Source organism: Neopsephotus bourkii, unplaced genomic scaffold, assembly GCF_033783945.1.
Source record: "Neopsephotus bourkii isolate Nb327-2 ecotype Australia unplaced genomic scaffold, CSIRO-AGI_Nbou_v1 NB_673, whole genome shotgun sequence".
Lineage (NCBI taxonomy): Eukaryota > Metazoa > Chordata > Aves > Psittaciformes > Psittacidae > Neopsephotus > Neopsephotus bourkii.
Window position 1 is genome coordinate 1,688,769 of NW_026901172.1, and position 25,923 is coordinate 1,714,691.

A 25,923-nucleotide genomic window follows, 5' to 3' on the forward strand; every position below is an offset into this window, starting at 1 on the left:
AGAGATTAAAAATGTCATCAGTATCCAGCAGATACTTCCAGACACATCTCATAGATACTTACATACTCACCCATTATACTCATGTCACGTCTCAGAATTCTTTCCAGTAAGCTAGGCAGATTGAGTGCTTTAAGTCTTTCACCATTAAGCACTTTCTTCAGCCCTGAAATCCCCTCTGTGGCTCTATCCTGCACCCTTTCCAGTTTTGCAACAATCTGTTAAAAGTGTGAGCACCAGAAAATGCGTAATCTTACATTGTCTGTATTAAAACCAATTGTGTTTGAATGGGCTCAGCTCATCAGGCAACTGAGATCACTTGAAGTGTCATTCTCATCATTTTCTGTCACTCCACCAATGTTCCTGTCACCCTCAAATTAATCAGCTGTGAATTTACAGTGTTTACATCCAAATCATTGTAGAAAACATCGACTAGCACCTGACCTGATGCCGATCTGAGTAACTCTCCCATTCAGTAACACTTCCTGATTCATAGCTACTTTTAAACAGGCTGTTAGCCAATTCCTAATCTAATTAGTGCACGCTCTGTTGCTATTTCTAATGCTTTCTGATCAGAATACCACACAGTGTTAATTCCAATCTCCATAAAAAATGAACATCTTCATTGACCTTTATCATTCAGTCTTTACCTTCATCATATTATTTGATGCGCCTCATCAAAGAAAGAAATTGTGTTTGCCTGATAAGGCTTATTTCTCCTAAAACTGTATTTACCATCATTAATTATATCTCCATTCTCTGGCGTTTCAATCCCACGGCAGCTTTTCCAATACACAGTAACAGCTCATGATGTGTAAGAGGCCTGTCTTTAGGTCAGCACATGTGTCACCAACCCAACCAAAACAGTTCCATTCTTAAACCTACTCTTTGAAAACTGATAGGTTTCATTGTAGTGGCTGCTTATTTATGTTTATACATCATCAGGTGATTAAGCATGACTACTCACTTTAAAGATAACCTTGGAACAAACTCCAGCAGTATGTACGTTCACTCCTAGTCCTGGCCACTGCTTTCCAAGTGTTTCCCAGTGACCACTCCAATAGAAATCATCACAACCTTAGTTTTCCAGGGAGAGCTATATGCTTCGTGAAGCATGCCTTAGAACACCAGCATGAAAGGGACGATGATGAAATATCAGCTATCATGTAACTATCTATAAATGTAAGATTTCTACAAAGTGATTCCACTGAATTGTAATTAAGGGTTTGAAAGTCGAATGATTTTAAGTGCTAGTTTTAATTACCGCTTGGTGAACTTTAGTGTGTTAGAATTGTCACAACTTTCCTTTAGAATTAGTGTCAAGCCAGGCAATACAGTGGGAAATTATTAACTCATACTTTGGTTCAGCAATTATCTGCATTACAAGGTTTATGCAATTAGCTGTTTAAGATGTCATTATATTTTGCCATCTGGTACACAGGAGTTTATGCATATGAACAGGCACATGTTGAAGTGATTTTCACTATATGACTCTTGATCTCAACCCAAATCATCACTATAATGAGTGGAAGACACAGTGTACAGTACATTAGTGGCAGGTGCATACTATCAACTTCATTTTAATAGAAGACTTTCATGTTTCCATTTTTAAAGTATTCTGCACAAGTGCTGAAAAATTAATTGCTCGTTTGCAATTTAGCAAAAACTGAGGACACGTTATTGCTAAATGCTAAGGAACATCAGTTCGCAGAAAAGCGGCCACTAATTTAAGTTCTTTCCATCTGTAACTTCAGGCCAATTTCTGCTCCAGACAATAAGGAAGTATCACTGAAGTTCAGCTTAAAATGTTCTCTTGTTTCCTGGTGAACATGCTGAATTACCTCTAACAGTCTCACAGCACTGAAAGCTCTTGAAGCTATTGCAGAGCAAGCTGCAAGAATGCCTTAAAACCCACCTGTGATACGGTACATGTGCAACAACCTACAGAATCACCAGCCTGTGCTAGTGTGCAGGGAGCTATGACCTGCGTCCTTGGTCTTACCTCAGTCTGCCTGATGTCACTTCTGCCTGTTGGGTCACGTTTGACATGCAGGTTTTAAGTCTGGGGAGAAAAAGTGCTGCTGTCAGCAGCCTACTGCAAGGAAATCCTTGCTTCCAGGCAGTACAAAACGTAAATATCAACAATGACAGCACTGCAGACTTAGATAATACCTGGTGTTTCTGAGACATACTGCGCCTGGTGCTCTAAAAATACCCACTGTCTTTAATTAATTAAATTGCATGCAGCTATTAACCTCACTTGACACAAGGAGAATGGTCTCTGGAACTGTAAGAGACCTCCTCAGTCACAGGAACGCTGTGCAGAGGCTGAGAACAAGGCATCAGCAGGGACTGTATTCACAGAACTGCAGTCTGCTAAACCCAGGCTGTAACTGCAGCACTGCCGGTGAGCTGTGAAAGTAGATGCAGTGCTTTGGGGGAGGACAAGGGTTTGGGATCAGGGAATGGATGGAATCATTCCTGCCGTCTCCTCCTTTGAGCCAGACTGAGTGCTATATGCAGTACTGCTCACGAGACAAGACAGCTTGCTGGCAAATCTCATTTCCTGGGGATATTTGTTACTTTGAGTTCTGGTATTACACCCTGCATACTCCCCACGTCTCCGGGCAGCAGTGGTTGTCCCAGAGCCGCCCCCAGGCCTGCTTCCAGCCAGGACTCTGGCACGAAGCAGGACACTGCAGCTCCCCATGTGCCGCCGCTGCAGCTTCATTATTGAATTACATTAACAGGCCGCCCTCTAGTGTCACGTTTTATTACTTGGGTAAAAAAAAAAAAAGGGGGGGGGGGGCATGCACTTAAAAACTTGTATTTTCTCGTAATGAGCTCCAATAGGCAAGTCACTCGTAGAAACAGATGCAAAACATTTCTATGGAGCACGTCCGGAACTCCTCTGTCAGGTCGCAAACCCCCAAAATTTGGTATAAAAAGCAGTTCGTACTGAGCTTTAGGAAGTCAATCCCAGACAGCCCATGGAAAATATCACTCAAATCTGCTGAGGTGCAGAATTTGCCTGCTCTCTAAAATCAATATTAATGTTTCTGTGGGTGGTTATAGCAGTACCGTAGTATATATGCGTGTCTATATGTCTAAAGTGAAGTGTCTCATCCTCTTGTACGTATATCAGTGTAACTCAGGGATACACTGGGAAATGTCCTTCACGGCAACGCTCCCAGTGCACAGGGATCATTTTGCTCAGGCTAAAAACAAAAGGTGATCAACATGAGGTAATAGGCAGGGATTTCTCAGGAGTTTGTCCCGTATGGAGCCAGGCTGAGAGAGCTGGGCTGGGGCAGCCTGGAGAAGAGAAGGCTCCTGAAGGGGAGACCTGAGAGCAGCTCCAGTGCCTAAAGGGGCTGCAGGAAACCTGGAGAGGGGCTTGGGACAAGGGCCTGTAGGGACAGGCCAAGGGGAATGGCTTGAACCTGCCAGAGGGGAGACTGAGCTGAGCTCTTAGGCAGAAGCTCTTCCCTGTGAGGGTGCTGAGGCGCTGGCACAGGGTGCCCAGAGAAGCTGTGGCTGCCCCATCCCTGGTAGTGCTCAAGGCCAGGTTGGACACAGGGGCTTGGAGCAAGCTGCTCCAGTGGAAGGTGTCCCTGCCCGTGGCAGGGGTTGGAGCTGGGTGAGCTTTAAGGTTCCTTCCAACCCAAACCAGTCTGGGATTCTGTGATTCTAAAACCAGGAAATATTAACAGCAAACAAACATAAATACTTTTTTGTTCTGAAACCCGTACTGGCTTTAGCGGTCATAGTAAACAGCCTCATGAGCACTGCTCTCACTGGGTTAGGAAGGGGAAGTGGGATAAAGCACACCCACCTCCAAGACGACCAGCAGGCCATGCCAGGCCAACAGCTGGTGTCGATCAGCACGTGAAGGCGGTGCAAGCCACCCGTTTACATCAGCTGCAGACCCGTCCTTGTCTATTAATGTTCCCCAAAGCTGAAGCCACCTGCCTATCTTCCATTAAGGAGTATGTTTTGCCTCCCATGGGAGATCTGCTCGGTCGCAAGACAATAAGCATCCTTTCCTTTAGGGAAAGGAGATAAAGGGAAGCACCTCAGCGCTAATTGCAGCGCACCAGGACCCCTCCGGTCCTCACCGACCGGCTGGGGACCAGGGGCTGCCCTCGGGGCTGCCTCTGGGGGTGACACTGATGGAGGTGCTGGGTTGTGAGTTTCCCTTGGGTTTCCCCTGAGAGAAACCACGTGCTTGCTTCGCCTGGGGAATGCAGCGTCTGCCTCCTGCTCCAATCCCCCTCTGGAATTACGGAGATAACCGGGAAGCCGGAGGAGGGAGCAGGGCACACCCAAGCCTTCCCTTCCCACACGCAGGTGGCGGGACAGGGAAGCGCTTGGCTACGCTGACACCGGATCCGCACCCCGCGGTGACAGGAGCCGCGGGCAAAGCGAGGGGGAAGCTGCCCGGAGCCACGTTTGGCTCCGAGGCTCTAATTTGGGTTGGTTTACCCAGTTTCGCAGCGTTCGGAAGCGAAGCTGTGGCCGCGCTCGCCGCCTCAGCCGCACCGGCCGGGAGGGGGCGCTGCGGCGCTCGGCCCTACCGCTGAGGCGGGAGGGGGGCGGTGGGAGGGGCGGGGCGAGGGCGGAGGGAGCGAGGGAGGGAGCGGCCCCGCGCCTCCAGGGGGCGCCGCGGTCCCGCCCTGCCGGGGGTGGTGTCCGGCGGGCGGGGGGGGCGGGCGTGCAGGCGCGCACGTGCGGGCGGAGGGGCGCCCACGCGCGTGCACGCGGTGCATGAGTACACGCACATGTGTGCGTGTGTGCGTGCGCGCGTGGCCACGTGCAAGGGTCCACGTGCACTGCACACACAGGTCTGGTGCGTGCACACCTCTGGGGAGACCCCCCCTGCAGCCCTGATCCAGCACAAGAGGGACGTGGAGCTGTTGGAGCGAGTGCAGAGGAGGCCAGGGAGATGCTGCGAGGGCTGGAGCAGCTCTGCTCTGGAGCCAGGCTGAGAGAGCTGGGCTGGGGCAGCCTGGAGAAGAGAAGGCTCCTGAAGGGGAGACCTGAGAGCAGCTCCAGTGCCTAAAGGGGCTGCAGGAAAGCTGGAGAGGGTCTTGGGACAAGGGCCTGTAGGGACAGGACAAGGGGAATGGCTTGAACCTGCCCGAGGGGAGACTGAGCTGAGCTCTTAGGCGGAAGCTCTTCCCTGTGAGGGTGCTGAGGCGCTGGCACAGGGTGCCCAGAGAAGCTGTGGCTGCCCCATCCCTGGCAGTGTTCAAGGCCAGGTTGGACACAGGGGCTTGGAGCAAGCTGCTCCAGTGGAAGGGGTCCCTGCCTGTGGCAGGGGTTGGAACTGGATGAGCTTTAAGGTTCCTTCCAACCCAAACCAGTCTGGGATTCTGTGATATGTGCATGCCTCCATAGTTCCAGTGCATGCACATATATGTGTATGCATACACAGGTCTGGTACATGCAGATACATACGCACGCATGCATTAGGCCTAGTTCTGGGTTTGCAACTGTGCTGACTGGTGAATGGGGCTGGTTTCAAACCATTCTGGGTGCTCCCAAGCCCCTGTGGCACCACACGGAACACAGGAAGGGAACAAGGAGAGGACAGCAGGGGCCTGTGGATGTGCTGGTCTATAAACCTCACAGGCAAAGTTGTTTGGTTTTATCAGTCTAACACCCTGATCTGTATTTTGCAACCCTGCAGTAACGCAACTGGAATTATTTATTGTTGTTTCTTCTGATTAATTTAATTAAGCCTCGTTGGTGTGGCCCCCCCCCCCCCGTATTAAAGGAAATGAAGTCAACATCATTAAAAGGAGTGGAATAGGCGTATGCCAAAGTATTTGTAAGAGCACGTTAAAAATATTCTAATATGAATTCCAGCTGTCTCGCAGACTGATGGTAACTTTTCCTAAGAAATCCAGTGGCGCCGCAGGCCGCCATCCACGGGCTGAACACAGATTTGTCACAACAAGGGGAAGCCACCTTCGCTGTTTGTTACCATCCCACTTTATAGATCCAGCTAGCTAGTCATTTATAGAGGCCTTTGGCATCGCCTTTGGAGCAAGGCTTGCGACGTTTGTAATTAAAGGCAAATTGCACCGACCTCATCTGCTCTGGAGAACAGAACCCCCCCTGTGAGCCCAACCCTCACTGCTGTGTGGGGTACAGGGTATGGATGGGTGTCCTGATGGGGGTAATGGGATGAGGGGTACCCATGTGCTGGATACCTGCGTTCCAAGGGATGTATTTTGGGGTATCTGTATTGCAGGTACAGCCTTATGCTGGGGTATTGGTGTACTGGAGTGTCTGAGTATTGGGGTATCTGTGTCCTGGGGTATCTGTGTCCTCATGTATCTGGGTGCCAGGGTTCCCAAGTCCCGAGTGACAGGTGTGCTGAGGTACCTGTGTAATGGGGTACCTGTGTGCTGTGGTAGCTGTATGCTGGGGTACCCTTGTGCAGATGTAAAGCTATACTGGGATAACTGTGTCCTGGAGTGTCCGAGTGTTGGAGTACTTGTGTAACAGAGTACCTGTGTGCTAAGATACCTGAATACTGGGGTACCCCTGTAGTGGGAAACCTGTGAAACAGAAGTACCTGTGTGCCAGGGTAGCTAAGTGCTGGGGTAGCTGTGAATCAGGGGCACCTGAGTACCAGGGTGTTTGAGCACTAGGGTATCTGTGAATCATGGTACCTATACTGGGGTACCTGAGTGCTGGGGTATGTGTGAATCAGGAGTACTGTTGTGCTGGGGTACCTGTGAATTGAGTGTACCATCTGAAATGTACCTGGCCCTCACTGTCCCGGCTTCCACAGAAGCTTCCAAACTGCCATAGACCCACCTGAAGGGATAAGGTGAAGAAGCTCAGGTGGGGATGTGTCATGCTGCTGCCGCCTCCATACCCAATAGCCAAGGGCTCCAGATGCACTGGCACTGGCCCATTCAGGTGGGAACAGGCTCCTTCCTTTATAGCATCCTGTCCCAGCATCTCAAAGGCCTTAGGATGAACAGCGCTGCTGCAAGGTGGCAAAAGCAGCTCCACTGCAGTCTCCACTGGATGGGGGAGGCAGACAGCCATGGCCACCCTCCCCTTCCACTCAGGCTCCCAGTGTCCTGTGCTCTGTCCACTTCTCCTTCACTTACTGATTTTCCAAACCATATGCAAGAGGCAGGGTTTTCCATGGAGATTCAGTGTTTTCCCTGTATTGCACATGCCAAGGGCCTGCCTGCAGGTTCCCTTTGCCAAGCAGGGCAGAAGTCACTTGAACCAAAGTTTGGGGCGACACTGGAACTCTGGAGATGTCGCTGAGGAAAACAAATCAGAGTTTGTTGCTGTGGTGCAACTGCAGAGAACAGTTTCAGCCTCCTGCCCTGTGTGCTGTGCTATTACTGAGCGGTTTATCCCAGGTTTTATTATCCATGTAAGCATCTACTGGTAGTGTATGACTGCCCTGCGTGCAGCAGCACAAGTCTCAATGACCTGCAAATGCACCTGGTGGGCTGCAGGGGCTCCTGAAACTTCTCCCCCTCCAACCCTGCCCTGGCTGCTGCCAAAGGGACCTGGCAGAGCCCACAGTGGGACAGAATCCCTATGGATTGTGTCAACCACTGGATTATAGCAATGCCACCAGTGCTTTTTTTTTTGATACTGATTTCTTATTTTTTTTATTGTTGTGTATTTATATATTAGTTTTTAAAGGATGCAATGAGAAGTAACAGGAGAACCCATCTGCAGGGCCTAATGGGGCTGGTGGGGAGAGGCCAAGCTTTGGCCCCTCATCCTGATGCCCAAACCCCCAGGTTCAGGGGACCCCTTAACTTTATCAGTTTGACCTGTGGGCAGCAGGAGCAGCCCTGGGACAGGAGGGTCCTGCAGTAACAGCACTCAACTTGTATGAAACACCACTGCTGTAGAACTGGGAGAGCTGGAGGCTGCTGCCCAGGGGTCTGTATCCCATTGCCACTGGAGTTCAGTGTCCCATTGCCACCAGGGGACTGTGCCCCATTGCCACTGAGGGTCTGCATCCCATTGCTACCGGTATTCTGCGTCCCATTGCCACTGGGTTTCTGTGTCCTATTGCCACCGGAGGTCGGTGTCCCATTGCCACAGGGAAGGTGGCAATGGGACACTTCCCACTGCCACTGAGGCTCGGTGTCCCATTGCCACCGGGAAGGTGCCACCGGCCTATACACCGCTCCTCCCCGCACGTACCCCCCCCCTACAGGCACATACATGTGCTCGATGTATACACAGCCCGTGTGGATGTGCACAGACACGCGGCTGTGCGCTGGCAGGCAGTACCGTGCTGGCGGGAGGGCCCGGCGGGTCCCCCCCGTGACCCCCCTCCACGCCGGTGGCACCGGGCCCGGGAAGCGCCGCGGGCAGCGGCGGGGGGGGGAGCGGGAGGGCGGTGGCTGCCGGGTGCCCCCCTCCCTGCCTGCGTTCTCCCTCCTCCATCCATCCCTCCATCCATCCCTCCATCCATCCCTCCATCCATCCCTCCATCCATCCCTCCATCCTCCCTCCGCGCCGCCCCGCTCCGCCGCCCCCCAGTACTTTTGTGGAGACTTGATTTTGCGGCGGGGGTCGGGGGGCGCCGGCTCTGCCCTGGATTTATTCCCCCCCTTATTCTTTTCGCATTTTTGTATATATATTTTATTTATTAATTTTTTGGGGGAGAGGGTAGCTCAGAACCTCCCCGCTCTCCGCATGTGCGGGATTTTCCGTGACACGATCGGGAGCGGGGCTGGAGCAGCGATAAATCAGCAGCGCCGGACGGACACTGCGGCAAAAGGGGGTGGGGGAGGGCAAAAAAGAAAATGGGGGGACGAAAACTGGGGGGAAAAAAAGAGAAGGGAAAAAAATAAGGGGGGGGATTCGGAGCTGCAGAGCGAGCGGCGGGGGTTGCGCGGGCGCGGAGCGGCTGGAGTGGCGGCGGTGCCGACCTGCGCGGGCTGCGCTTCTCCTCTTTTGGGTTTCTTATTTTGCTTTCCTTTCTTGGGTTTTTTCTTTCTTTCTTTTTTTTTTTTTTTTTTTTTTTTAATCCTTTTTCTTTCCCTGCACCTTAGCTGAAAATGGCTACCGGGGGCTTGGCGATCGCTTGAGGAGGCAGAGATGGCAGGTTGCGAGCTTTATTGATTTATTCCCCTCTGAAAACCCAACCCAAATCCCGAAGCTAGACCGAAATCAAACAGCAAACTTTAAAGACTTTTATTTTCCCTTTCCCCCCCCCTCTGTTTTGTATCCCACCGCTCACCCCCCTTCGCGGTGCGGTGCCAAAGCATTGCCGGAGGGGGGGCGCGGAGGACCGGCAGCCGCGACGCCCATCACCGCCGCCCAGGGCGGGCAGCCTCTGCTGGGAACGCGGCGGGCGCAAACCGGGCACAAGCCGCCGGGCTGCGAACACCCTCGGCGGGTAAACCCGGTGCCGCAGGGCTGGCGGATGCTGCAGGCGGACACTGCGCGCCCGCGTAGGGATTATTCACCTTTTTCTATTATTACCGGGTTTGATTTTATTGCCGTGCCACAGACCTACAACTGTACGTGCAAATAAAAGCGAGAGCTCACGGATACCGCTTTGCTTCCCAGCGAGGACTGAGTAGTTAATCCAATAAGTATATGTATTGTTCGGGGCGGTGGGGTGGAGGGGGGGGGGGGGGAGGGAAGGCGGTTAATCACCTATCGCAATGTATGGATAATGTATATGAATATTAAAGCGACGTGGGGAAAGAGTCTCGTCGAGGGGGCTCCTTTTGGGGAGAGGGCAAAGAAGAAAGTGGAAACAATCTGTTAAAGTATTTTCCATTCATAAAAATGGCAGAGGGCTTATCCACCGCTCTATTTCTGCGTCTGACTGCACAGCTAATGCGTTATTGCCAGCTTCAAAAAGATAATTGTAGTGTCGGTAGAGACCTAATAATACAGCAGCACATGTAATTTTAAACAACACCTCATTGTTTATCGGGATGTAACTTTCCCAAAGTTTATTTGTGGCATTAAAGAGATTTTCAAAGCGCAGAACAAATTGCAAATGAGCAGCTGTGGGGCGATGCACGTTTTGTGCGGCTCCAAGAGTTTCTATATTTAGTGGCAGGCTGAATCTGAAGAGGGTTTAAAATAATAATAATAACAATAATAAATTGAAGATCTGTAAGGAAATGCTTATTTCCTCCTGGAGGAGGGGGGAGCCGGGCTAGGGAATCTCCAAGCTTGGATTTCTAAGGGAGAAATAACACGCTCTGTATGTCTTTGCCTGCGAGTTTCACAACCGTACGTACACCTGCTCCATAGGCTCAGAAATAACCTTTTCATCCAAGAAGTTAACGAAGGGGTCGGGCATCCGTACGAGGGGCGGTGTCGTGATTTATGTGTTTTTCCAGGAATCCAAAGGCTTTGTAAGGGCCACCTGTGCATCGCGCCTGGCTGTGCCGGGGGTTACCCGCTGGAAACCTTCCCAGCCCTGTAGAGAAGTTCACACAACAGTCGGGTGAGCAGAGGATGGTCTCACCTTCTCCCTGCTGTTAAGAGAGGAGAGCAGTGATTGTGACAGGCAGCCCACACGGATTACACTTCTGGTTTTAAAAAGAAATCCTTCTCTTCTGCAGAAAAAAACAGCTTCTCCAGAGAGATCCGGTACCAGCGCAGGGTGCCCACCCCAGGGATCTCTATTGCCAGGGCTTACAATGTGGCAGGTCAGTGAATTACAGTAATAAAGACTTCCCAAAGAAAAATATTTCAGGAGCTGGGACTAACACGGTTCTTTTGCTGTAGGCACTGGGAAAGGCAGAGCAAGCAAACCGGACCGGGTGCGCTTCCCTCCGGGAGTTTTTAGTGACTTCTTTTAGGTAGAAGCGCTGGCTCTTGTGCAGATTTGAGCTCTTACAACCAACTTCTGCATGTGTACACAGGGCTGTTATAGAATCATTTAGGTTGGAAAAGACCCATAAGATCATCGAGTCCAACTTTAAAACCTTTATAACTCACTCCTTGCGTGTTATGAAGTTGTCTGTAAAATTAGGAAAGGCAGAGATGTGGAAAGCTACTGATCACAATGAAAGGGTATTACTTTTTATTCCCTAAAATTTCATTTAGTTCAAAGTTAATGGGGTGAAAGTGGGGTTTATAAAATAGCTGTAGTACTGCCTGTCATTCCTATGACTAATATAGACCTTACCATGTTTTAAATACCTGATTTGTGTCTGAAAAGGGTAATTTTTATAGCAGAAAGCAGAGTTAGGAAAACTTGTGATGGAAAACTTTACTCCTCTGTATGAGCCTCGTGCGTGCTCTGGGTCAGCAGGGCTTAAACTGCACTGAAAACAAGAGTTGCAGAAGAGATTTGCAGATGAACTCAACGCGACACACACGATGCCAGAGGAGCAGTAATAAACCTGCACCTGTTCCCGTGCCCGCCTTGCCAGTCTCGAGCTTAGGTACAGAGCTGGGCTGGTTTTCTGCCTGAAAAGGCCACTCAGATTTATTGGGTTTTTTTCCCTTCCCAGAGCTGTAGCATGGATAAGAAATGTGGAAAATAATGATTTAAGTATTTAAGCATGTTGCTGCTTTGTCTTTTATTATTATTTATTTATTTATTGACTTCTAAAATTTATTTATATAGGGAAATAATACACATCTCATTTTGCAAGTTCTGGAGCACAGAGAAAAGCCTTGCAGCAAAGGGGAGGCACTTTAGTGAGGGCTAAAATACCCCTCCGCTGCTTCTCAGCGGTGCAGGTGGTGTTCTTTGCGTGTCCCATTTTCTCTTAGAAGTGACTTTTCCCTGTAACACACCTCAGTTTGTGTTACCTGAATCTTACAAAGTCCAGCGAGCAACTGTTAGGGTTTATTTTTCACACCATATAATGTATCTCGGCTTCTATATAAGTGAACCCTGAATATAAACTGCTCTCATATGTAAAACAGCAACAAAAAACATACCTTCCTTCTGAGAAATACATTGCATAAATCAATATGACAATGCACATATATACATATAAAATAAGAAAATAGAGTGTGTATAGGCATATTAACATTATTTTCCAGACCACGTTTTTACCACCCTTGTGCAAACTTTGCACAAGCAATATTTCTATCAAGGCATTCCACATCAGGTCCAAAGTGTTTATGCCAAACTGCCTGATAAAACATTGGATTTGGGATGATGGCAATATCAGCACCGTGCGCCGTAAGCACTCAGAATTGCCAGAGAATGACTTTGTACCACTGTGAGAGGTGTCCATCAGCTTCCAGCAGCGATAGCACCGCAGGGCTGGGTACAGATAAAATATCTCCAAGGGTGATTGTACATATTCGCATCTTGGTTGCGGATTTGGAGGGTTATCCAGCGGGACAGTGGCATCAAGATGGTGGGCAGGGATTTGGGGTGCACACAGTTGCAGGGCTGGGTCAGCAGGCACTTGCTGAAACCATCAGTAAATCACAGTGAGGTTATTAAACTGTGTTCACTTTCACAGGGAACTTTCACTTTGTGGTATTTCTGGTTTTCAGACAAATTCTGCTTGCAAAGCAGTGTTTATATTAAAATAGTATAATTTCTTTTGCTCCCCATCAGAAGATCTGCAGCAAAACAAAAGGGGAAACGCTGCCCATCCCGCCTCTCGCCGCTCCGTTCGCTTCCTTTCTGCAGCCTGAGCACTTCTGCTGGGAAGTTATTTCTTCTGCAGTGCATTTCGCAATAGTCTCAAGACCCTTTGGAAATGCATTACAAGTCCACAGGCATGTTTGTGATATGCTTGGCTCCCGAGCCAGCACCCCATGTACGGCTGTGCCAGGCAGCAATGCCTCCAGTAACTCATGCTTGAAGTAGGATATTTCACATGGAAAGGGAGAGGATCGACAAATTCATAGTGCAGCGATTCCCACTTACCCTTAGCACAGCTATTTTAATTCCCATCCCCACATAGATGTGGCTTAGGCGATGCACCTATGGACCAGATTCCAAATTCTGGTCAGATGGGGACCACAGCACCTCTTCATCCTCCTCTCCTGCTGGGAATCATGGTGAAGGGCTGGAAATACTGTGTTTAGTATTAGAAAAAACTAACTCATTCACATGTATTTAGTGGTGTGAGAACTCCCATCAAACCTATTAGTCTGCTTACTTAAGCTGTCCCCTGAAATTCAGAGCCTGGAGGTTGCAAGTTCTGCATCCTTTGTGTTTATGTTGCATCCAGATTTGTAGCGTTCAGACTGGGGAGGAATCACCCTAGAATGGTTTGGGTTGGAAGGGATGTTGAAGCTCATCCAGTTCCAACCCCTGCCATGGGCAGGGTCATCTTCCACTAGAGCAGCTTGCACCAAGCCCTGTCCAGCCAAGCCTTGCAAAACCCCATTATGCTCAGCTCCCTATGTATACATTAAATTATAACACAGTCTCTTCCCCACAGTCTTAGAATCTACTCTCGTATTTAGTACTTTCACACTATGAATTTCACTCAGGATGCTGGGATGAGGTTAAAGATGGCGCTAACCTCTGGCTCCTCCACGACATTTCTGTGGGGCTTTGTAACTCATTCCACAGTTAGCACAAAAACTTCTGGACATTGATTTCTATCAACCATAATGGCATGTAAGTCTGTAAATAGTTGTGGAGATGCAAGTCATAGCAGTATGTGGATGTGAGGTGTTGCCGTGGGCTTTGGGGTATCTCCCAAAGGCACTACCATGGCTGAGGGCCCCGTTGTCAGGATGAGGCCTTTAATGATTGCTGCTCTATGTTAACAGGCCATACCACATATAGCCCGGCTATTGTCAGCGCTGATCCTTGTCCAACTGACGGGCTATTCAAAGCGCTTCTCAAGCCTCTCCAAAATCCCAGCTTGTTCTACCCCGATGACAGCCATCCCTCCCATTCGGAGTTTTCTTTGTACGCTTGATAACATGGTGGAAATCCCTTATTATGCTTCTTTTAATAATGCTTTCACATGGCGAGGGGACATGATGTTTTAATTTATGCAGTACACATCACCCTTCGACAATTTGCTAAGAGCTGACCTAAGCCTGCGCCCAAGAACAGAACTTTATGCAAAACCAATGGTTTCCAACCTGTGGTCTCCAGACCGCTGGGAACCGGCGGGATCCTTCCGAGGGGTCACCATGAGGTAACCGGGAAAGCGGAGATGCTACCGGGAGATTAAAACACCTCAGTGCGGGGCTGAGCTCCCAAACTTCAAGCTGGAAATCACCATTTGAGTCGGTTTGGGTTTTTTTTGTGGTCTTATTTCTCCCCCCCCCCGCTCACCCCCCTGCAGCTCCCAGCGTCTTTAAATACCTGCCCCAGTCGATTCAAAGCAATACATTCAGAGGCAGAACCACACCACTCGTTATGAGTTAAGTTGTGCTGAGTAAAGTCTCATTTTCTTCTTCAAAAAAAAATAGTCATTAACCTTCAGATCCACTCGCTTCCCCCCCCCCCAAATTAATTTTGCAGTATTATCACGCATCTTGAGGCTTCCAGTTTAAGACTATAATGCTTGTGCTGTTAATGAAGCGGGTATCCACGATCAAGGGGAGCTGAGAGCTACAGACAATTGTTTGTTTGCCTTTATTTCTCACGCCCTTTGAAGGTTTTTTTTTCTTCTTTTTTTTTTTTTTATTTATTAAGTGACTTTAGCAGATTGTACCCTCGGAGCTGTGAATAATAGGGTTATTCTACAAAAAATGGCCAAGGCTAGTTAAGACACACAAAGCCAGGAAATCCTTTCAGGGATGAAATCAGGACTATTTTAGGGGTGCCGTGTCAGTTGGAGACTTTGCAGCAGCTCGGCTCCGGCTTGCTGCAGTGCTGCCAGGCACGGCCGAGCTGCTGCTGCTGCTGCTGCTGCTGCTGGGAGGAAAGTTCCTCCCCTGGCGAGGGACGGGGGGGTTGGGGGGGGAGGCTCCGCACCCGGGATGTGGGGGTGCAAAGAACGGGTTGGAGGGTGCAGAGCATGGGGGGGTGCCCCTGAAAAGCGGTGGGGCTGGTGGTGTTTGGTAGTGCCAGGGAACTTTGCCCGTGCAGCAAAGCGCTGATGGTGCAAGGCAAGGGGGTTCCCTGCGCCGGGGAGGGTTGGTATGCGGGGTGGGGAGGGAAAGATTGGAGGGAGGGTATTTGTGCAAGGGAAGGGTGTTATTCGTGCAGGGAAGGGAGTATCCGTGTTAAAAGGGGGGCTATGGGGGGTTGGTGTGTATCTGTGCAGGGAGATTACCCGTGCAAGGGGGGGGGGGGGGAAGTTACCCGTGTAGTATGGGGTTATCGGTGCGAAAGGGGGATTACCCGTGCAAGGCGGGGTACCCATGAAAGGTGAGGGGGGATGGTGTTAACCGTGCAGGACGGGGGTTATCCGTGCAAGGGAGAGGGTTAGGGGTGTATCCATGCAGAAGGGTTTTATCCTTGCAAAGGGGAGTATCCATGCAGGGGGGCTACCCGTGCAATAGGGCGGTATCCGTGCATGGAGGGGGTTACCCGTATAAGGGGGGTATCGACGCAAGGGGTTACCCGTGCAAAGGGGGGGTTACTCGTGCCAGGGGCGCTCGCTGCCCGCAGCACCCCCATCGCCCTCCCGCAGAGCAGAGCAGCCCTGCGGAGGACCCCACGGCTGGGAGAGGGGAAGGGGGGGGGGGGAGTGGTGTTGGCTGCAGGCCCGCAGCGGGGCCGCCCGTCCTTGGGAGGGGAGGCTATAGAGGGACAGGGGATGTCCGTGAGCCCCGCCACCCCCCGGTGCGGGTCTCCTATGCAAATTGCGGCGATTGCGGAAATGGGGGGGGGGGGAATGGAGAAGGAGGAGGAGGGGAAGGGGAGGAGGGACGCGGGTGGCTGCCGAATCGCTCGCAACTTCTGCAAAGTCCCGGGCTCCGGAGCCTGCCCGGCAGAGCGGGGACACGCAGCGACAGCGCCCGGGTAGCGCGACCCGGACCCGGGCCCTGCCGCCTGCAACCACCCCCCACCTCCCCCCGTTCCAACCCCGGCGCGGAGCCACCGGGATCAACACCCCGAACCCAAGGAAAAAAACCCAAAGCAAACAAGGCACCGAACGGCAGGCGGCAATTGGCTGCGGCGTTTATTCTCTTCCGGGTTCCCAACGGCCGCAAGTTTATTTTAGCTATTAAATTAAAAAAATAGAGACATAAAAACATAAAGTGCCAACGGCCGGGGCCGCGCCAAGTTTCTCGCGTTCTCCCTATGCGCGGGCACGGCCTTAAAACTCCTCTTTTAGGTTGTTTTGTGCGTTGTTTTTGTGGTTTTTAACCCAATTTCTATGGTTTTGCAGCGGGTAGCAAGCTATTGTCTGGGCAAGAGCTGCGTGGGGTCTGTGTGCGGAAGGAGCGCGGCCGCGGATGTTTGCACCGGGGTTACGTTTTGAGGGGGTTTTCCCTTCTTTTTTCTGTTTTGATAATTATTTTGTAAGGGATTTAAGGAAATCGCTGACTTTGACAGATATCCCCCCCCCCCCCGCCTCCGCTGGGCCGCCTGCTCCTGCGCGCCGGCTCCCAAACGCGCCGTCCGGAGCGCCAGCGGCCGCGCACAAAGAAACGCGGCTGGGCGCGGGGTGTGACGGACCGCGGCAGGGGCCAATCGGCGGGGCGGGGCCGTGTGACGTCGCCGGTCGCCGTCCAATCAGCGGCAGGGGTGGGTGTTGCGACGTTTGAACTCCCCCGGGGGGAGGGGCGCGTCTTTTTTTTTTTTTTTTCCCTTATTATTTAATTTTATTTTTTTTTTCGGGATTTTTTTTTTTTTGCCTTTTCCGCCGAAGTTGGAGCCGCGGAAACCTCCGGATTTAGCACCAAAAAAAAAAAAAAGATACCCACCGAAAAAAGGGGGTGGTAGGGCAGAAAAAAGATTAATTCCTATAGAAAAAGAATGAAAATTATTTATTATTGAAGGCGTCCTTAGCAAAACGCTGAGTTGCGATCAAATAAGAATATACCTTGCGCGCACAGCCCTATAGCGCTGCAGAGTACCGCGGGGGGGCGGGAAGGGGGGAGGGAGAAGGTGATTTCGCTCTGTTTAATTTTGGGGGGGGGGGTTGCGGTGTGCGTTGTCCGCGGCTGCGGAGGGGCTGCGCTTGACCGCGGGCCCTGCCTAGAGGGCGCAACCAGCCGTCCCGCGGCCAAAAGTCTCCCGAAGGGCGCCAAAAGTTACTCCAAGATAATGCTGCAAACCGCAAAAGGCTGGGAACGGCTGAGAACGGGGGGGACTGCGCGTGTGTGTGTGTGTGTGTGTGTGTGTTGGCTGCGCGCCCCTTCGCACCCGCGGAACCCCCCCCCCCCCGCCTTTTAAACGAGCTGTGTGTATTTCCCCCTCCGTGTCCTGCTATGGATGGGATTTTTCCCTATATGTGTGTCCTCCCCTCCGCGCATAACTACGCGCAGGGACGCGGAGGCCGCCTCAACTCCCTCCAGCATCAATGGGAAACGCTATTCCTAAGCTGGGGAAGGAGCGGGGACACCCACCCTAACGGGACACCCCTTCGAGTCCCCCTGAGCGGGCTGGAGAGCATCCAAACCCCAAACCCAAACGCTGCCGGTGCCAAGACAATGCGCTCGGGAAGTGGCAGGAGGCGCGGGTGGATTTTTAATGTTAAGCGCTTCACTTTTAAGGGATGATTTCATTAATTAAAAGGGGGGGGGGACGAGATTAATTTATGTGGGTGTTATTTAACGTATTATTTAATTTATCACTATTTCAAAGTGGAATAAGCACCCTTGACCATCAAGTGCTTGATTTAAAATGACAAGTGACAACGGGGATGGGGAAAGTTGTGAACGCAGCGCCGCTCCCCCCCCCACACTGCCAAGGGCCGAGCGGAGCCGCAGTAAAAGCAAAAAACCAAAAACAACCCCCAAAAAGCCCCAATAAATAATGATAACACCCACCCCCCCCCGAACCCCCTCCTCAAACCCGCGCAAACTTCGCTCCGGTCCCCTCCGTCCCCTCCGCGGCTGCCCGCGCTGCGGGGCGTTGGGGCGGAGGGAGGCGGATGCGCCGCAGCCCCCTCCCCGCCCCTCCCCGCCCCCCGCGGGCGGCGCGCAGCGCAGCGCTGAGCGGGGCGGCGCGGCGCAAGGGCAACGCAGAGCGGCGCGGAGAGGCGCGGAGCGGAGGAGGAGGAGGAGGAGGCCGCGGGGGAGCGTAGCGGGGGGCGCGCAAAGCGTGCGCTATGCCTTTAACGGCGCGCGGGGCAGGCATGCCGAGCGCGTAGTGCGGGAAAGTCGAGGCGGGGTTAAAGTTCAGCTCATGGAGCGGCTCCGCGCTGGCTGCAGTTTGGCAGAGTTGGAAATGTGAAAGCAAGAAGCAGGCTCGGGGCTCCCCCTCCTCTCTCCTCTCTCTCTCTCTCTCTCTCTCTCCTCTTTCCCCTCCTCTCTCTCCCTCTCCCTCTGTCTCTCCCCCTCTCTCTCTCCCTCTCTCCCGCACACGCACACCTCCAAACCGCAGCCCCCCGCAGCAGTCATGTATTCTCCGCTCTGTCTCACCCAGGTAAGCGGCTGCCGGGGCGCGGTGGGGCCGGCGCTGCGGGGTGCGGGTGTGCGGGACTGCGTGTGAGCGTGGTGCGGGGTGTGTGCGCGCCGGGAAAGGGGCAGAAACGCCGCTCGCCGAAACTAACTTTGTTGCCTTTCGCTTGCATCCCACCCCCCCCGCACCACCACCACCACCACCCCCCCCCTTCCCGCACGGCCATTTGTGGCTGCACATGGCTAATGGCGCCTACTTATTAATGGTTTAATTAATGGGGGGAGTTATATGCTGCGGGACGCCCCGCACGGCCCCGCCGTGCTTGGTCATCCGCGATCGATGCCGCCGCCCGCCGCCGCCGCCGCCGCCGCCCGCGCCCCTCACCGCGGCCCCGTGGCAGCGCTACCGGCCGCTGCGCCTTCCCGCAGCACGGCCCGGCCCGCACCGCCCGGACACCCCGCTCGGGGTTACGCGGGTGGGATTCCTCCGTGCTTCACGCGCACCCCCTTCCTTTCATTCCGCGGGCGCGCAGACGGCCCCGTTCCCCGCACCTGGGCACGCTCCCGCAGCGCGGTGCGGTGTCCTCCGCACCCGCGCAGCGCGACCCTGCAGGGACCGGAGCGTGTGTGTGTGTGTATGTGGAGGAGGGGGGGGACACCCGCAAACTTGTCCCGCGTGTGTCCTTCCCTCCCGCCCCCCCCCCCCCCCCCACCCTCCCGCCCGCGGATCGGGCCCCCTGCGGGACTCGGCGCAACTTTTGCGGCGGGACGGGGCCGGAGGGGGGGATGCGGGGGGGGTGTCACTCCGCGGTGTGCCGAATTGCGCGGCAGCGGAGTACCGCTGCACCCCTTTCCCCCCCCCCCCCCCCCCCGATCTTTTTCCCCGCGTTCTGCTGCAGGACGCTAAATTACACACCTTCAATTAGCAGGATATAATGGTTTAACGAGGAAATGCTTTGTGGTGGACTCAAACCCCAGATTATTTCCTCCTGCAGGAGATTTTGACTACATTATTCTTATTAATTTAATTTGAATATTTTCTTTCTCCCGGTGAGAAAGCCTCTCCGGGCTCTTCCCGGCAAGAAAAATACAGCGAGAAGGGGAGGCAGCTCCCCGAGAGATGCAAAAGTTTCATCCCCTTCTTCCACCGCCGTCCCCCCCTCCTCATTCCCTTAAATTTCTGCAGGAGAAGCCAGAGCGAAGGCACGAAACTCCACCGGGCTTAAAAACCCTCCGTACACTTGATGAAAGGCAGGAGGAAAACGGGAGTGGAGGGAGTTTTGGAGAGGCCGGGATGCGAGCGTGCGTTCCGCCTGGCCCAAAGTTTGCTCCTGGAATTCCAGCTCGGGGATAATACCTGTTTTTTATCAGTCGTGCTGGTGCGGGAGGGCAAGGACCAGGCTGCTTGCAGGGCCGGCCGGCCGCGCTCCGCATCACTCCGCAGCTGCACGGCTGCTGCTGGGGTGCACTAGGCCCAGTTACACATTGAGGACAGCAAAATAAAGCCATGGCTTGGGCGCTCCCCAGCGCATGCATCCCCCTTTTATTTTAATTAAAATAAGAAAAAATAGGGGAAAAAAAATAAGGGGTGAAAAAAAAAAGCTCCGTGCTTGCACTCAAACCTCGCATTCTTGTTGCACATTTGGAAAAGTAAGATGAGGATTAGAGGCCTCCTGACAAACTCTCCTCTCCAAAGGATCAATTAGGTGCTTCTGTCATTTTTTAGTGGAAAAAAGGGACAAGCCTTGAGCAATCACAGCAATTTCCTATTTTTTATTTTTTTTTCCATTTCAGGAGCTTTTATTGATGCGAGTTTTGGGATGGAGATTTCTTTTTTTTTTCCTTCTCCTTTTTTTTTTTTTTTTTTTTTTTGCGTGTGTGTGTGTTAAGTTTTGCCTCATATTTAAAGGGAAGCTTTCGCAAGTGGGTTAGAAAAGGAAAACAGCCCGAAACGCGAGTTGTGAGCGGTATTCATCCACGCACTGGCACTGCAAAGGCACGAGCATTTTGTATCATCTGTCAGGAAAAATCTAAACATCGTTCCATTTACATATCTGCTGAAGATCTAGGAAATAGTTGAGGGACACATGCACAGCTCCAAATAGATTTACAAGCAAATGGATTGTAAAAAATATATTAACAAGGGGCACTGTAGCTGGCTTCATTTCAAAAGGATCAGCAGAAATATATTGTTTCCAAAGGCTCCTTTGCAGTGTTACATTCTTGCGAGCGCTTTTGGGTCTCTTTCATCGTAGTTGTTTAATTCTCTTTCTTATGTATTTGTTATCCTTTTTTCATACCTTTACTGGAGAGCGGAAGGGAATTTGGGGGAGAAGCACCACACAATGGTGCGGCCCAAGTTGGAGGTGCTGCTTGGAAACAGGCTGCTCTCGGAAAAGAGCTGGAGCCACAAACTTTGGAGAGTAGTGCAATGGAGTAAATCATCCTCCTCATCCTCATCATGAAAAGGAAACTTTTTATTCTCGCTTTCCCAGCTTTCTGGTGCCTTTTCTTTTTAGGTGGCCCATCAAACACCGAAGGGGGGAAGCAAATGTCTTTATCAAACACTTTGGAAGTTTCCCTTAAAGCTAACTTGGGGAGAGGCAAAGATCAGCTCCTTTTCCATCAGTTATTTAAAATCTTGCTGTTTTACAGCGAGCCTGCAGACCAGTCCTTAGCACACTTGCACTGGCACATTCTCCAAAGTTTTTTTTCGGGAAGGGGCCCTATAATAACACTGAAATAAGTAATTGTATTGTGCAGAAAGTGCTTCCCTCCCCCCCCGTTCCCCCCCCCCCCCCCATCCCAATTTTGTTTGATCAGCCCTGAGTGCTGTTTCTTTCCACTTTGCCTTTGGTTATACCTCGCCGCCGAGGTGGAAGCGGTGGGATTTGGAGCTTACCAGGACACTTGGAAAGTTGGTCTGGTTCTGAGCCATGAACCTTTCCTCCTCGTACACCATTTTGAGCAGACACATTGGAGGCTAACACTGTGCACACCTCGCGCGCCGAGCAGCGGTGCCTCTCATTTACTTCAGCCATAGGCTTCACACCACAAAAAGAAAAAAGCACCTTTTTATTCCCCCCCCTTCTCCCTCCCCCTGAAGTCTTTTAAAGTGGGTTTTAAATCAGTTCTTTCCGGGCGGGGGGGAAGGGGGGTGTTGTTTCTACCTCCCCTTTCAGGTTCGCATCGTTGCAATCAGCTTTAGCGCAGGTTAAAGCAACTCTCTCTTGGATAGCATCCAGCGTCGAGCCAAAAAAGTCCCGAGCACATGAGAGCAGGCAGGACAAAAGCGCTGCTTAAAGCAGGAAAGTTGAAATATTTCAGGATGTACCAAGAACGTGTTTGGAAACGAGGGACGCTCGAAGCGCTCCCCTGGCTCGCTGTGGGTCTGTCGAGCCTCTGCTCTGTGTGTACCTTCGCAGATAAACTTCCACTTGACAAAAGGCCCTTTTTTATCCCTGGCTTTCCCTGAGTAGCGAAGGGGGAAGCTCAGGAGGGATCAGAAGGGAGGGTTTATTATTTTTAATAGCTTGTAGGGACCTGTAGTTTTTATAGATTTGATTATTTTTTCCTCTCCCCCCCCTTCCCTTTCCCTGTGAGAGCTCTTTCTGGTGGGTGCGAGCAGCTCCATGTGCTGGGATTGTGCCTCCTCTCACTTTTTGAATCTGCCGACTGCAAACTCGCAGCAATCTTTTTTCTCCCCTTCTCCTTTTTTTTTCCCTCTCCCTCCCCCCCCCAACTTTATTGAAATTTGAAACTTATCTTTTCCACTCGAGGAGGGAGGGAAAAAAAAAAATCAGGAATGTGTCAATCATCGGACTGATTTATTTTGTTTTACCTGCTTCTATTTTAATAAGCGTTCACAGTCCTCGCGGTCACTGCCGCTCTGCTGTGCCACAGGGAAATACGTTGTGCCATTTTTGGTGGGGTTTTAGCAATCTCTGTTGAAAATAACAGATGTAAACGCTGTGGTATCACCCATAGATATAAGTCTTTACAATTCAGGGGGCACTCAGAATAAGTGCAAGGGGAGCTTTGGGGGAGTCAGCAGCTCTGGAATTACGACAGGATTTTGCTGATGGGCATTTCTGCTATTGATTTCTCAATTTTTCATCGTTTTTGCAAACGAAATGCATGGTAAAATAAGGTGTTGGAAGCAAGGAAGATGTCTGCTTTAATAGCAATATTTGCACGACCTGAAACGATTTGGGTCGGAAATGCACTCCATGGGATAATTACAATAAGAAAAGTTAGTTACTGTGAAAAATCCCCAGTGGTGCCTCGCAAGGGTGGGCAGCGGGAGGCTCTGACCCGGCTGGGGGAAACGCTACACAAATGACTCTATTTTTCCCCTCCTAGAGGGCCCAATCCTGAGAAAAGGAGGAACTCAGCCCCTGGAAGCAGGGATGTCCCCGGCACGCGGTACTGGATCAGGCCCCACAGGCTATATATGTTTTTATGTGCAGCCTGGAGTTCAGTCATTCATTTATTCAGAATAAAACAAGAAGTGTGGCCCCAGCGTATTATGTGTTTCGATCTCTTGGGCTGATTTATGCAGTACTTTTTGAGGATATGTGCTCTTATTTTATTAAACAAAATTGGGGTGCGTGTGCGGCTCTCTTGCCATTTCTTTATCGTCGGCACACTTTTAATCGCGATTATTTATGTGCCAAGGAAGAGAGGTGATCTTTAACTCATCGTTACACAAAGCAAGCAGTGTCTCCGGATGGCCAAACTAACTTTCCAAGTAGGGCGTTTAGTTTTATGTCCATAAAAATGTGCCACAAAGCATAAAGGGAAAAAAATAATACTCCTTTGTGTGTCTGGTTAAGTCGCGCTCAGGTTTTCTGTTCCCATATTTTACTTTTTTCCCTGTTTATTTTTATTTTATGGAAAGCCTCAGAGTTTGATTTGTCCAAATAAATCTGAATTTCAGGGTTTAATTTTTTTCCTTTTGAATAAATATCAATAAAAATAAAAGTTAATTCTTGAGACTTGCATTCTCCAGGATTTTAGTATTAGTTATTGCCATGTGTGCTGGATAAATTGGCCACGTTGCTTTCTACTCCCTTCAGCGCTTAGGAACTGGAGCGAAAACCACCCTTCATTGTATTCGTATATGCTGCTATATTGGTGTTTTACTATACTGCCTGCTGCTATTTCCAAATATATCTTAGGGAAAGTTTCACTATACTTTAGACTTCCCCATACAAACATTGATTGGCATCCAAATGTTTAGGATTTGCCAAATTGGCGGGCATACGCTGGCTACACCGCAAGCAGCGGGGTCAGGGAGAGAGCAAAGGGAGATACGCGATCCGCAAGTGGACTTGCAGCGGGGTTTTTAGCTTTTAACTCATTCTACCTTGTGTTTTTAAGGAGATTTGGGAGCTGGGGAAAGGGCCCCATCGTTGCGCCCTCGGTTGAAGTCAGACCCTATTTTCGGGGAGGCGCGAGAAGAGGTTTTGGGTTGATGCGGCGGTGACGGGTCAGGGTCTGTCAGGAAGGGATACAAACCCTACAGCCCATAAAACATCCAAACAGCCTCCTAATTCCCACTATCCCAGGAAAGCCCTGTTTCTGGCAGCTTTTTGTTGATGGTTTCGATGACATCGCCCCTTCTCTGTAACTTTTTGCAGGATGAATTTCATCCCTTCATCGAAGCACTTCTGCCTCACGTCCGAGCGTTTGCATACACGTGGTTCAACCTGCAAGCCCGAAAAAGAAAATACTTCAAAAAACATGAAAAACGCATGTCAAAAGAGGAAGAGAGAGCCGTGAAGGACGAACTGCTAAGTGAAAAACCCGAGGTAAAGCAAAAATGGGCATCCAGACTTCTGGCAAAGCTCCGGAAAGATATCAGGCCTGAATTTCGGGAGGATTTTGTTCTCACAGTCACAGGAAAAAAGCCTCCGTGTTGCGTTCTTTCCAATCCAGACCAGAAGGGCAAGATGAGAAGAATTGACTGCCTTCGCCAGGCAGATAAGGTCTGGAGGTTGGACCTTGTTATGGTGATTTTATTTAAAGGTATTCCGCTCGAAAGTACTGATGGCGAGCGCCTTGTAAAGTCCCCACAGTGCTCTAACCCCGGGCTGTGCGTACAGCCCCACCATATAGGAGTTTCTGTTAAGGAACTCGATTTATATTTGGCATACTTTGTGCACGCAGCAGGTAAGTGCTTTTCTATACCACCTTCTCCAACTTTTCTGTTTATCTCCGTGCCGGGTGCTGTATCCTCGGCGGCAGCTGCATGAGGTGGGGAGGGAGCAGGGAATGCCGGTTATCGCCCTCCCGGGGCAGTGAGGAGAGTGCCAAGGATGCCAAAACTCTCCCTTCTCACCCCTTTGATTTTTCTGGTGGGTTTTTAAGGTGCAGCCATGTAAAACTGGCTCTCGATTTCCCCGGAATAATGGCATTTCGGGCATCTTTCACAGGTGTTATCCTAAATGTTGTCCTGGAGGGACTGCAGCCGGACGCGGCTTCCTTCATTATCCTGGTTTGGGGGGAAAGCAGATTTTAATTGATTTTTTAAAAATAAAAGTTTATCCATGCTATGCACAAAGTAGTCTGAGAGGGCTACAAGTGCCCGAGGCCTGTAGGTCAGGAGTACCAAATATCCTCACCCCATGGCGATGGGGAGTGTAAATCCCGCAGCATTGGGGTCGGAGGGAAAGGCGAAGACGATCCCTCAATAGCAAACCTAGTCATCAGGTCTGAGCGGCCACAAAACCGTCCCAGTGGTAACCCTGTGGGGAAAAGGAGACATACAACCTCCCTAAAACATCACATTTTATACACTTAGAAGCTGGGCAGGTCTTGAAACAAATTCCTGGTTTGATAATATAGTGCTGATGGAGGGGGGGGAACTGAGATGGTTTTGCATGTGGTGAAAATCTTGGGATCTCCGACTCAGCGCAAGGTACGCCCTGGTACTCGGTATGCTCAGAGGATGTGTAGTACGTTGGCTGGTTAAAATAATATGCTATTGTAGTTCTCCTGAGTGATTCTATTGCAGAAAAATGTGTGTGTGTGAAGTGCTAGGCCCCGGTTTTCATGTACGGTATGCATAGGTCCTCATGGGTTTCAGCCTTACTTGCAAGTTGTGGGGCTGGAACAAAAGAAGAGCAGGGGGAAGAGGAGTCGTAAGAGTAGAAACCGCTTCTAAACAAATATGTATCAGTAGGAAAACTGAGCAAATTACAGCGCTGGGAGCCTGCATCTCCAATGCCAACTTCTTCCAGAGGGTCTCGCGGAAAGTTTTGGCTACCCCAAAGTTTTTCTGTGCGGAGTTCTTGTTGCAACAAGCACTGTTGCGGCTCTGATTTTGCAGGTGTGATTGGCAATAACTCCCAAGTATCCTCACGGTATTTCCTACAAATAGGCTGCAACATTTACTTTGCACTTTGGTGAATCGTATGGCGCGTTTATGGTGAAGGGGAGGCAGGTAAATATTGTGGGATATTATTTATTTGCTCTGCAGTTTAT

General features: G+C 50.9%; 1 protein-coding gene across 17 annotated transcripts in view; it reads left to right on the forward strand.

The window, feature by feature from the left end:
* Positions 1 to 25,923, forward strand: part of NFIA (nuclear factor I A) — a 360,597-nt gene that overhangs the window by 87,247 nt on the left and 247,427 nt on the right. For 9 of the 17 annotated variants that reach the window (XM_061353395.1, XM_061353390.1, XM_061353389.1 and 6 more), the window contains exon 2: positions 24,078 to 24,609. In XM_061353395.1, coding sequence (XP_061209379.1) covers positions 24,078 to 24,609 — 532 coding nt within the window. Of the gene's footprint in view, positions 1 to 18,032; positions 18,461 to 24,077; positions 24,610 to 25,923 lie in introns of those variants that run through there. The other 8 variants (XM_061353392.1, XM_061353397.1, XM_061353400.1 and 5 more) reach the window with 3 other exon arrangements.